Consider the following 13,828-nt stretch of genomic DNA (forward strand, 5'->3'; position numbering starts at 1 on the left):
AAGAGCCATCCTAGTGACTCGTGGAAGGTTCATTCCTGCAAGGCTTCCTCAGGTCCCACCCTGTATATGGTGTAGGCACATAGAGAGAGAAAGAACCAACCAGATGACAGGGTGGAGAATGGACAAGAATCCAGGTTCCACTGTTCCCCATTATACCTGAAGCCAAGGGCACTTCAGCGAAAGAGAGTTCAGTGAGACTCAGATCTCACACACTAAGAATGCCAGCACTCAGATAAAGAAGTCTGCTTTGGGTCCTGGAGGGTGATGCTCTACCCTGTCTGAAGCCCTGTGACTGGGCTCTGTGCTGTGCTGTTTCACAGGCCTGCAGCCCTCTCTGGTCACACGAGTGTGGAAGTTCCTACTATACCACTGGCATGTGCTCACGAGTCAACTCCAACTTCAGATTCTCCAAGACGGTGGCTCCGGCACTTCAGAGTGAGTACTGTAAAGGCGCGGGCTGTACTGAGGGAGTCCAGGGAGGAGGCTTAGGGCTCTGCTCACTGCTGTCATGTACCTACAAAGCAACATGTAGATTCTATGACGCTTTAGTCCTCTGGATGATCTGAGAGGGGTCACTTCTAGCTGGTCCCCTATATGGTCCTCATCACAAGCTGTCTTCTCCCACAGTGTGACAGCTGATGAGAAATTACCTAAATTTATGAAAAACCATCCCGGTATCTATGTAGGTTTCCTGTAGAATCTTGGGCATGAGGGGAGGTTGCCAGGTTACCATGTACAACAGGCCAGGCTGGAGTGTCGGGAGCCGACTTTTAACAGAAAGCAGCTAGAAAGCAACTATCAGCTTTGCAGCCATCCTGAGCCATATACCCTGACATGAGACTTGTTTTTCAACAGCCTACAACAACTGAGCACACTCTGATCTTGTTTTGCTGTTTAGTGCCCACAGCTACAAGGCACACGTGGTATCCACACCTGCAAGGCACACGGTGCACGTGCTATCCACGCTATACACGCCTGTAAGGCTTACATCATATCACACCTGCAAGACACGTGGTATCCACGCGCCTGCAAGGCACGTGACAAAGTGTATAAATACCCCGGTCTTCCCTTCAATGGGAGAGAGACAATAAGAGAGAGAGATGAAGTGAGACAATAAAGGAGACTTGAGACTTGACTACACACCCTGTCTTGTCTCCATTCTTCGAGTCTCTTGCTAGGCCCTGACCCACGGACCGGAACAACAGAACAGTCCGCGACATTTTGGCCCCAAAGCGTGGGGCAGAACGGTCTGCAACACAGTAGCTCCAAGCGTGGGTCAGAGAGCGGGCCGCAACACTGGAGCATCATTCATTTAGACTATGGTTCCCTGACATTCTGCAATGGGAAGTCCATGAGTGGAGAGCCAACAAGGACAGAAATAACCTGGGTGATGGTCACACCGAGTCAGCTCTCCTGGGAAGCTTGCCCAGAGCCTCGTGGACACAAATCCTCCCATCCCTGGCAAGCAAAGTTGGGGAGTTAGAAACCCAGACTTCTTGGCTCTGAGCCTCACCATTTCCTCTGGGCTAAACACCCTCGGCAAGCAGCTGTTGCCTGCTTATGGAGAGCAAGGGGATTAGCACCTCTGTCTCAGGCAGCCTTCCCCAACACTGGCTGCCAGGGCAGAGAAAGGGCAAAACATCCATTTACACAGTATCCCTAAGGGCAGTTCGATGACACAGGGAAGGTCAAGGCATGTGGAGTTTCTCGGGGAGTGGGGCATCGCAGAGTAGCAGAGGACCACATTCCTGACATTGCTGTCTGTAGCCGGCTGAGATGCTGTCTGCTGGGCAAAGGCATCACTTCCCTAGAACTTGACAAATGCGAGTAGCAGGATAATACCCTTTGTATAGTTTCTAAGTGAGGCTGAGGAGATGACCCAGTCAGTGAAGTGCTTGTCGTTCAAATGAGAAGATCTGAGTTCCATCCCCAGCACCCACATCAAAAGCTGAGCTTGGTGACTTGTGACTGCAACCCCAGCACTGGAGAGGCAGAGATAGGAGGCTCCCTGTTAGCCAGGCCAGCCAAACCTGAGAGCTCCAAGCTCAGTAAGAGACCTTGGCTCAAAAAATACAGTGATTGAGGGAGACACCTAATGTTGACATACACCCATACATGTACACACACAGACACAGACAGACACACACATACACACACACACACGCACACACACACATGCACACACATGCACACACACAGACACAGACAGACAGACACACACACACATGCACACGCACAGACACACACATATGCACACACACAGACACAGACAGACACACACACACATGCACACACACAGACACACACACACATGCACACACACAGACACACACATATGCACACACACAGACATAGACAGACAGACACACACATGCACACACACAGACACACACACACACACATGCACACACACAGACACACACACACATGCACACACACAGACACACACACAGGAGCACCAAAAGCCCACTGACCTATAAGCAGATTTTTTTCCAATGTATCTTTTAAATTTTTTTTTACTAGATTTATTGATTGCCTACGTGATTTTTCTTGGTTGGTTGGTTGGTTGGCTGGTTAGTTGGTTGGTTTGGTTTGGTTTGGCTTTGGTTTTGGTTTTTTTGTTTTTGTTTTTTGTTTGTTTTGTTTTGTTTTGGCGGGGTCTTTACATGCCTCTGGCAGTCCTAGAATTTACTATGAAGACCAGTCTAGTCTCAAATCCACAGAGATACACTTGCCTCTGCCTCAGGAATACTGGGATTAAAGACGTACACCACCACACCCAGAAAAATGTATTTATTTTTATTCTATGTGTATGAATGTTTCACCTGCAAGCAGGCATGTGTACCATGTGCATGCCTGGTGCCCATAGAGGCCAAAAGAGGGCATGGGATTGGAATTACAGATGATGCAAACCACTGTGTGGGTGCTGGGAACTGACCTGAGATTCTCTACAACAGCATCAAGTGCTCTTAACTGCGGAGCCATTTATCCAGCCCCCTCCCCACAAACTATCTCTTTAAAAACAATGAAATTAAAAGAGATCAAAATAACAAATCATCGAGCCCAATCAATGTCTCCATGAGAAACATTCCAGGTTGACCTCTGCCGCCAGAGAGAGGGGCGGTGGGGGGAGGAACTGGGCACAGTGCCACACATCTATAATCCCAGCGTTAGGGGAGTAGGGGCAGGAGGGTCAGGAGTTCAAGGTCATCCTTAGCTAAAGAGCGAGTTCTAGTACAGCCTAGGCAACATGAGACCCTGTCTTTTAAAAAGGGTGGGGGGGGGGGATAAAAATAGAATCAGCTAAGACATATTGAGCTCCGCCCTTTAGAAGCATCTTCTCATTAACCCTTAATGGCAACTCTTAGTTATTGTGTCACTTGTACAGCACAGAAAACCAAGAGCTGTCGAGTGACAGCCCTGGGGTCACACAGCCAGTAAGTGGCAAGACCAAGAGTCACAGGCTGATGCCAGATCGCACATTCCCAGTCTTTCCTCCATGACTCCTCCATAAAATATGAAACCCACCCATCCAGCTTGCTTGTGGAAGACACCACCTACCCAGGGAGGTAAAGCAAACAGTCCCAAGGTCCTGTTCCAGCCCAGGCAGCAGTAATCAGTTGGCAACCTTCAGTCTCTGGTGGGGAGCAGAGGGGTCAGGTTTGATTTCAGCTCTGTTCAGGCTGCACACCGAGGAGTAATTCGGAACCAGGACGTCCTAGCCGCTTCGCTTATATGGCTCAAATAAATGCCTAGCCTGAGGGCAACTCTCAGTGGAGAGGACAATAGAAGTCAGCAAACATTCTTCTCCGGTCTCTAAAAGATCACTCAGAATATGAGAGACTTGAGGGGTGGGGACATAGCTCAGCTGGTGAAATGCTTGCTGTGCACACATCCATGTAAAAGCTGGACATGGAGATGCATACTCGGGATCCCAGCACTGGGGAAGCCAAGAGAGAAGAGATGCCTGGGGGCTTCCTGCCAGCCCACCTAGATTACAATAATAAAATAAGAAGGGGTGGGCTTCAGGCCCGAGGAGACACTCTGTGAAAAAAGAAATAAAGTGGATAGCTCCTGAGAAATTATACTTAAAGCTGACCTCTGTGTGTGTGTGTGTGTGTGTGTGTGTGTGTGTGTGTGTGCATGTATACACCAACATATACACACAGAAGAAAGGTTTCTTTAAGTGAGCAGGAATGTTGGAGATTTATAGACACTGGTTGTTTAATGGCCCTGACTGTATCCCTGCTTCCAGGGTGCCAGACTTACATGGACATCGTCATTGTGTTGGATGGCTCCAACAGCATCTACCCCTGGGTGGAGGTCCAGCACTTCCTCATCAATATCCTGAAAAAGTTCTACATTGGCCCCGGCCAGATCCAGGTGAGTGTCTTTAGCGCTTACTTCTGCTGGGCAAGATCCTCCGAAACCCATGGTCTGAGTGACCTACAGCACTGGGAAGCATTTCCCCACGAAAGGGTAGGAGCCGGCACTGGGACCTGCCGCCTCAGATGCCCGTTTCTGATGGACACACCAAGGGTGCCTTCGGGGGGAGACTCCACTCATGAAGATGGCCAACTGGAGAGACACAAGTCAGGAAAGGGAGAAAAAGCTTAGAAAGACTGTGCAGAGAGGCTGGGGAGACTCAGGCACGTGGACTGTGTGGAGAAGTGACTTAGAGTAGACCCTAGCTGCCAGCCCATCTGTGAAAGAAACATGGTTGGATAGGTGTATGTTATTTTCCAGTATTTTGGCTGCACAAAGACCAAGGGACAGAAGCACCAATGTAGCAGGTGTCAACTTTAAGAATTCTTCCTATTCCCAAGATGTGACCCAATTTCCAGAAAGAATCCATGAAAAAAAAAAAAAAAGCCAAGTGTGGCAGTGTGTGTTTCTAATCCCAGTGCTGGGAGGTGGAGGCCAATCAGTCTAACGTAATTGGCAAGCCCAGATCAATGACAGACCCTGTCGCAAAAGAGGTGAATGGCATTCCTGAGGATAACACCTGAGAGTTTCCTCCAGCCTCTCCAATATCACACACACACACACACACACACACACACACACACCACAGAGAGGGGTCGGGGAAGGAGGGAGGGAGAGAGAGAGAGACAGAGGCAGAGATTTTTTTTTTAAAGAAACTTTCTAACATGTAGGACTGTTAAAGAGAGCAGACTCCTGCAGTGACAAGCCCCCTCTTTTGGTGCACTGTGAGAAATACCCAGCATTCAAAGGGTTCTTGGACCCAGTAAACTTAGTGAGCCCTCCCAACAGTAATGCAGTATCTCCGAGTCCCCGATACCAGTTTCTATGGCTCGGTGTTTATTCTGAAGCCAATAGTACTGAAGCATTATCCACTTTGAAATGTCAGACCTCTTCTGGTCCAGGTTTCAGGAGCTCCACCCTTTGGAGGTTAAATGATTCCTTCACAGGGTTGAGTATCAGATATCCTGCATATCAGATATCCTGCATATCAGATATCCTGCATATCAGATATCCTGCATATCAGATCTTTACATTAAGACTCATAATAGTAGCAAAATCACAGTTATAAAGTCGCAATGAAAAGAATCTTATGGTTGGGGGTCTCCACGACATGAGGAACTGTATTATGGGGTCACAGTATTAGGAAGGTTGAGAACCACTGGTAAAGAATTTAGTCAACAAATCTGAGGTCCTCCCCACAAACTGCCCCTGATACACTCTAGGGAGTGGGGACACCGATTAGTGTTGGAGTGGGGTTTGGGTGTACAGGAATACATGTATGTATTCATGTGGATACGTACATGGATGCATGCAAACATATGCACACGTGTATGTGTGTGTGGAGGCCAGAGGTTGATGCCGGCTGTCTTCCTCGGTTGTTCTCTGCATTTTTTGAGGTTTTGTCTCTCACCTAACCTGGAGTTCACTGGTTCGGCTAAGCTGACTGGCCAGAGAGCTCTAGGGACCCACCAGCTTCTCCCCCTGGGTCAGCACCACACCTAGCACCCTGACAGCCCTTTCGTCACCAGGCCCCCTTTCCAGTGTGCCCCCGGGTTTGTTCCATCAAGGCATTCCCAGAACAGCCCATTGCCCTTGTGCCACGGGAAGGGTGGGGAGAGTGACTCCTCACAGAGGAACCCTCACGGGTGGAGGTCTGAGCTTCAGGGTTCTGCGGCCCTCTGCTCTGATTTGCAGGTCGGAATAGTTCAGTACGGAGAAGATGCCGTTCATGAGTTCCACCTTAATGACTACAGGTCTGTAAAAGACGTGGTGGAGGCCGCCAGCCACATTGAGCAGAGAGGAGGGACAGAGACCCGCACGGCATTTGGCATTGAATTTGCACGGTAAAAAAAAAAAAAAAAAAAAAAAAAAGTATACATGTGCATGCACATGAGTGTGTGTGTGTGTGTGTGTGTGTGTGTGTGTGTGCGTGTGCGTGTGCGCGTGTGTAAATCTCATATATTGTTTTGGCCTCGACTTGTCAATTCTTCAAATTTCCAACGGTGGGCTGGACTCAGCTGCTTGGATCTCTCTTGAGTCTTCTCTCCTGGTTATCATCTGGTGTCAGCTAGAACTGCTGTCATCTGTAAGGTCACCTAGGATAGACATACAATACAGGACATTTATGTCACCATCAACAAGAGCACAGCAGCAACTGGTGATCACATGGAGTAGCACTATCAGGAGGTGTGGCCTTGTTGGAGTGGGTGTGGCCTTGTTGGAGTGGGTGTGACCTTGTTGGAGTGGGTGTGGCCTTGTTGGAGGAATGGGCAGTGAGACCCTTCTCCTAACCACTGACTGGAAGTCAGTCTTCTCCTAGCAGCTTTCAGATGAAGACCTCTCAGCTCCTCCTGCACCATGCCTGCCTGGATGCTGCCATGCTCCACAGGCCTTTCTGGTGGCAATGATGGAAGTCAGTGACCACAGAGTTGTCACTTTCCTATTCTGAAGCTAAATGACGAGGGTGGGAATAAAGGTCACTGATTCGGGTTCATTTTGCAGCCATTCAACGTCAAGTCCATGATGTGACATGACTCATAGGACAATTTGAGCACCTCGGGGCTCAGGAGCACTACTGAGGTTGCAGTCTCTACTGCCAGTGATGTTTTTCTAACGGTGGAGCCTGCCATCTTGGTCCCAAATTACAGCTAACGCTTTGACTGATGGATGTATGGATTGATTTGCAGAACTTGGATGGAACCGTGACTTTATTATTCTAGATAAGTGCTCTGCCGCCGAGCTGTATTTCCAGTCTTAATTACTTTTTCCTGAGACAAAGTCTTAATACATAGCCCAGGCTAGCCTCAAGCCCCCAAGTAGCTGCCATTATAGGTTTGTGCTACCAGACACTCACCAGCACCTTAAGGTGAGCAGTTTTCTCTCCTTGATCGGTTATCTTCAATTTGTTCTGTTGTTGTGGTGGTTCACTTGGTTTTGTTTTGTGTCTGTCTTTGTTGTTTGTTTTTATTTTTTTCTGTGAACCTACTTCAAGGTCAAGATTTAAGCCACGGGATCAAGGGATTTCAAAGATGGCAACCTATGGACCCTGACCTTGGTGACTCCCAACCAGCAGAGGGCTCTGACAAGTGTTAACTCAACTTTGAGAGGCATGACCTCCACCAGGGAGGCAGGGTTGCCACCATTGAGAGTGACCTTGAGCCAAGCTGAGGGTGCTGACCAACCAGCTGGCTGCAAGGGGACACCATGGGTTGAGTAGGCAGCTCTGAGGCTCAGCACATGCCCAGCACCTTCTAGAATCAGCAAAGAGCCCGGTGTGTACAAAGGGGAGTGAACAATCTTGGAGGTGCCAGGGGACCACCAAGAATCTGGTTTCTCTCTGTCAAGACCTACACCTTAGGATGAAAAAGATAACTCAGAAGTTAAGACCACTGGTTACTCTGACAGAAGACCTAAGCTTAGTTCCTAGAACCCACATGGTGGCTCACAATCATCTGTAACTCCAGTTCCAGGGGATCTGATGCCCTCTTCTGACAACCTTAGACACCAGGCACACACATGGTGCACATACCTACACGCAAACACACATAAATATAAATAAATAAATAAATAAATAATTTCTTAAAGAGAGAAGAAAGAAAGGAAGGAAGGAAGAAAAGAAAGTTAGTTCTGGGCCTTCTCTTAAAAAAAAAAAAAAAAAAAAAAAGTCGCCAGTGCTGGTTAAAGCAGGAAATGGGCTGAGTTTCCACAGTGTCTGCTCTCTAGAATGGTGGCACCAGCTGCAAGTATAAGATTCCTCTCGAAGAATTCATAATCTAATTTACAAAGGAGAAGATCCAAGTCCCTTTACACAACACAAAATCACAATTTAAAATCCCACTATGACAAGACTCATAGAGAGGCGCACGCTAGTCACCACGAAAACATGTTTCTGGATTTATCTTGGCTCCATACACACGGAGATGTTGCCCTGTGCCAGACTGTTTCTTACTACTTTTATTTATTTAGTGTGTATGTGTGCACATGCATGAACACTTGGGCCATGGCGTGCATGTGGAGACGCTTTTCTTTCTCTCCTTCTACCATGTCAGTGCTAGGGCTTAGATACAGGCTGCCTGGGTTGGTGGCATGTGACCTGATGAGTCACCTTGCTGGCTCCTGGTGCCATATATTTTTGCATGGAGTTTTCTTCCTAGGTCTAACCCTTCAGTGAAGTTATGGAAAGATCTAGAATCTCCTTTGAGATCACTGATTTCTTTCTCCATCAGGTTGAGCTCAGTCCAGACTCGGCTCTAGCCATGCCATGTGTCCTCCTGTGGCCTTTCTGTGGCTCATACTAAAACTATTAGGTTTTTGTGAGCCGTCACATCCAGAATATGCTTAAGCTGCCAAGAGAATGTCAGGTGGCTTTTGCCCTTCACAGCTTCCTCTTAACAGCTTGAAGAAGCTCTGAACTCACTCAGTCCAGGTTGTGTGACTCTCAACCATATGCACCAGCCAGTAGCTGGCCAACACACAGAAAGATGGCTCTGTGTCCCAAGCCTTCTGGTTCTGGGACCTGCTACTGTAAAACTTAAGTCAGTGGGCCATCTTTCCTGCCTCACTGGGCACCAGAACTATAGGAACCACTGGTGTCTAATGTGACACTCGGCTTTAAATTCTTATAGGAAAAGTCTACCTGCGAGACCAGACTTAGGCAAGACATGCCTGAACCTCTCAGTCTAAAAAGCTGTAGAGGCACCAAGAGCCAGTTTCTCATGCTTTGGCGCTGACTGTCAGGTTAAGAACGTCTGGGCCATGCTGCTAGTGCTGACGAGAGATTTTTAAAAAGCAAATCAGAGCAGTATTTTCTGTGAGTTTGATATTTAGTGTTTCCACAAATAGAGTGGAAGGTGATGCTGTTGACAGAAGTCAAAAGTTTAGGCAGCAGCATCCTACATGTGCTGTGGGCCAGAGGTTAGGATGTTAAATCCCCGGGGCGCCCCACCTGCTCAGTCCTTAGGGAAGAGAGGCGTGACTCTGAACATCCAGGACACTGTTAGGAATATCGGTGACAGGCTAGGGAGACGCTCAGCAGGCAAAGTGCTTGCTGTACGAGCGTGAGGGCTAGAAGCCAGATATGAATGCTCCCAGCACCCATATGAATGCCGGGTGGACATGGCTGCCCGCACTGTAATCCCAGTGGGAGGCAGAGATGAGGGGTCCCTGGAGCAAGCTGGCTAGACAAGTCAAAGACCCTGCCTCTGTATATAAGTTGGAGAGTGAGCAAGAAAGCCACCTAATGTGGTGTACACACACACACACATACAATCACACATACACTCACATACGGTCACACACACATACTCACACACATATGAACACATGTGTATACCATATCACATATGGAAAAGTAGAAAGAAAAAAGAAGGAAGGGAAAAAGGAAGGAAGAAAGGAAGGAAGGGAGGGAAGGAAGGGGAGATGTTGATGCTCAGGCCATTACCCCCCCCCCCCAATGTCTGACTTCATGGGTCTAGACAGAGTACAATCATCAAAACCTGTTTAGGCCTCCCACCAAGATATTCTAATGTGCAGTTTGGTTTTTAGCCAGTGATTTGTCCCACTCAGGGTTGCCCACCCGTGTCCCCCCTCCTCCCTACCCTCTGCCTACCAAAGCAGCTGGCCTGCGATTCAAAGAGGGCTCGCACTTTTAAACACAGGATGCAGAGGAGCCAGGAGAAATGGCTCGGTTGGTGAAGTGTTTGCCACACAAGCATGAGGACCTGAGTTGAGACCTAAAGCCCCCACAGGGCACTGGCAGGATGCCTGCAGTCCCAGTGATGGGAAGTGGAGACGGGCAGATTCTAGAAGCTGCTGACAAGCTAGTCTAGGCGAATCTGTGAGCTCCAGGTTCAACTAGAGACCCTGTCTCGCAAAGACAAGATGGGAAAATGATAGAGATACCCAGTCAGCCTCCGCTTCTACCTGCAAATGTTCACTCTCACACACAAACATTGTAGACACGGACACGTACTCGCACATACACATCCAAGACCCAGCTGAGCAACTGGTGGAAGCCCCTTAGCTGTTGGGTGCCCATTGAGACTCAGTTGTGGCGTCCGTGGCTGCCCTCTAGAGGAAGAACATCAGGCTGCCCCAGCCCCACGTTTCTCTTCTGACCCACCCCTGCGTCTGGTTTCAGCTCAGAGGCTTTCCAGAAGGGTGGAAGGAAAGGGGCCAAGAAAGTGATGATTGTCATCACGGACGGGGAATCCCACGACAGCCCAGACCTGGAGAAGGTGATCCGGCAAAGCGAGAAGGACAACGTGACGAGATATGCCGTGGCCGTAAGTCCTGCCCCTGCCCGGTGACGCTGGCTACTCTCAGAGGTTCTGGCCTCCCCCACCCCTACACACAAACACGCACACGGGCATTCTAGGAAGCCCGCCTCCCTAGCAAACATTCAAACTGCATCCTCCTCGAACAACAGGTTGAGAGTGGTGTGGGGTGAATTTCTCTTCTTTATCCAGGGAGTTTCCAAAAAAAAGGAAGTACCCTGATCTTTCCAGATTTCAGAACCCCAGCTAACCTCTGGGGTCTTCTTGTACCTCCAAAGAACATCTTTTTCAAAATGCCAATGGCGTTTTGAGAAAAGCTCGTGGCTGCAAGGGTCGGGGTCTGTGGGTGTGTGGAGAAATCAGTACTATACGTTCCGTTTTGTCGTCCCTGCCCCTGTTCTCTGGCAGGTCTTGGGCTACTACAACCGCAGGGGGATCAATCCAGAGACTTTTCTAAATGAAATCAAATACATCGCCAGCGACCCTGACGACAAGCACTTCTTCAACGTCACCGATGAGGCGGCCCTGAAGGACATTGTTGATGCCCTTGGGGACAGGATTTTCAGCTTGGAAGGTGACCGGCTTATAAATTTATACCTCAGTCCAAGGACTATAATTTCACTAATTTCACAAAGGCGTAGCAGAAACTGTTACTTTACCCAAACTGCCCACTAGTGGGCACTACTCTGTGGGATCTGACTGGGCTGGGTTTTCTGAGACTGACTTCTGAGGACGTTTTGTGTGTGTGTGTGTGCATGTGTGTGTGTGTGTCTGTGTGTGTCTGTGTCTGTGTCTATCTGTCTGTGTGTCTCTGTGTGTCTCTGTGTGTCTATATGTCTATGTGTGTCTCTGTCTGTGTGTCTCTGTGTCTGTGTCTGTGTCTCTGTGTCTGTGTGTCTCTATGTGTGTTTCTATGTCTTTGTCTGTGTGTGTATCTGTGTCTGTGTGTCTCTGTGTCTGTGTGTGTCTATGTCTTTGTCTCTGTGTGTATCTGTGTCTGTGTGTCTCTGTGTTTGTGTGTGTTTATATCCTCTGTGTTTGTGTGTGTCTATGTCTGTGTCTGTGTGTCTCTGTGTTTGTGTGTGTCTGTGTGTGTGTGTGTGTGTGTGTGTGTGTGTGTGTGTCTGTGTGTCTGTGTGTTGGGGTGAGAGGGTTGAATTAGAGTTGCCAGACTTAGCAAACATATAATAGAGTGCGCATGACAGACTTACACTGAAAAATTACGCAGTTTCTCTAAGTTCATATCCACTGTGTACTCCTATAGTTTATGTGTCAGCCTCAGTTTGAACCTAGCCTGGCTCCATTTCCTGACACAGACCCTACATGTCCCAGGGTCTTACTCTACCACTCCTGTGTAGATCAAAACCATATTTGAGCCTGGGGATGTGGCTCAGTTGGGAGAATACTTACCTAACACACATGAAGCCCTGGTTTCAAGCACCAGCACTGCATAAAACTGAGCAAGGGGCACTTAACCTGTGATGGCAGGAACTGCCAAATAAGGCCATCCTTGGCTATATGGTGAACCTGGGTTATATGAAACTCTGTCTCAAAAAACAAGAGCATGATTTAATCCCCCAGTAGAGCAGCATCTGAGACAGCCCTGCAAAAAATCTTGTTTGCAGAGACCTCCTTCTTACTGAGTATTTCTATGATGGATCATTTTCACATAGGGCTCTGTGATGGACTGTTCTCACATAAGACTCTCAGCATCTGTGGGAGTTACGGAAAGAAATAAGAGGCAGCAAGCATCCCAGAGCTTGAGAGGTCTGCAATGCGTAGAAATGGCACTCAGCAGACATGTGCAGAGACCACAACGGCCTCTCAAGCTTGGGTGTGAGCCTTGACACAACCCTGGAACTCAGAGAGTTAAACCAGTGGGCCCCCCTGTAAATGGTCACTTTCGGTGACAAGAATGTGGTTTTGATGGCTTGCTTGTTCAAGGGCCCCTCTGTGGAGTGGGCTTTCACCACACGTAGCCTTCTTTCTTGTGTGAATCCACAGTGGTGACAAGCCTTAGGAACCAGCAACTAAATCCTGTGACCAATGAGAATAAGCATCAGGAACAATGCTTCTTTCCCAAAACATACATGCATTTCACGTGTTTTTGTCTGATGCCCCCCACTACATATGTACTTTAACAGTCATTTGTAAGCACATGTTCTACAGCATGGCTTATCCCGGGCTCTTTGCAGAACTGAGTGACTCTACAGATGCACACAGGTGTGCACACACACATAGAGGCACACACATGCAGAGGCATACACACACACAAGCATGCACACACACTTCCCTAGTCATTGTTAACACACAGTAACAGGGAGATGATGAGGCGGCGTAGGCCTCACCTTAGGGTTCCTCGCCAAAAAGAACCTCAGTTCCCAAGGTACCCCAGAAGACAGGACCCACGGGCTCATCACTAATACACAGAGCTGACATCTCGTTCCTGTTTTAGGCACCAACAAGAATGAAACCTCTTTTGGGCTAGAGATGTCACAGACCGGCTTTTCCTCGCATGTGGTAGAGGTACAGGACCTCCTCCTCCTCCTCCTCTTCTTCTTCTTCTTCCTCTTCCTCCTCTTCCTCCTCCTCCTCCTTCTTCTTTTCCCCCTCCCCCTCCCTCCCTCTTTTCTTACTCATCCTGGTCTAGCTGTCATCCCACCTTCTATGGCTCTCTTGTCTCTTTTTTGATGTCTCTTTGCCTCCTAGAATCTTCTGAGGACTGGGTTGGGGAAGTTAAGGTCTTCAACTTCTTTCTCTTGTCTCCTGCCTGCTTCAGAAGCCAAATCACTGTATGTTAAACACACCCACCAGCCGACAGGCAAGAAGCAGAGCATGGACTGGTGCTCCCTCCCAGGGCCCAAAGTCTCATTCAATCCAGAGAATTCTATGCAAAAATCAGGTCAAGTGACAAAATCAATAGGAAGTGCTGGACAGCATCAGTGTCTGAGGTGACCTGTGCAGGCTGAGGCAGAGTTTACAACCATGTTGGGAAGGTATCTACAGGTTCTAGCTCCAGCAGGTGGCTTGGCAAAATCCATCTCTGTTCAGACTCTGCATTGGACCAC

General features: G+C 48.5%; 1 protein-coding gene across 1 annotated transcript in view; it reads left to right on the top strand.

Moving 5' to 3' along the window:
• Positions 1-13,828, top strand: part of Itga11 (integrin subunit alpha 11) — a 106,866-nt gene that overhangs the window by 55,175 nt on the left and 37,863 nt on the right. The window contains exons 5-10 of the mRNA XM_076925711.1: positions 321-435; positions 4,256-4,383; positions 6,181-6,329; positions 10,625-10,769; positions 11,169-11,334; positions 13,216-13,286. Coding sequence (XP_076781826.1) covers positions 321-435; positions 4,256-4,383; positions 6,181-6,329; positions 10,625-10,769; positions 11,169-11,334; positions 13,216-13,286 — 774 coding nt within the window. The remainder of the gene's footprint in view (positions 1-320; positions 436-4,255; positions 4,384-6,180; positions 6,330-10,624; positions 10,770-11,168; positions 11,335-13,215; positions 13,287-13,828) is intronic.

This window comes from Arvicanthis niloticus, chromosome 26 (genome assembly GCF_011762505.2).
Source record: "Arvicanthis niloticus isolate mArvNil1 chromosome 26, mArvNil1.pat.X, whole genome shotgun sequence".
NCBI classification, from domain to species: domain Eukaryota; kingdom Metazoa; phylum Chordata; class Mammalia; order Rodentia; family Muridae; genus Arvicanthis; species Arvicanthis niloticus.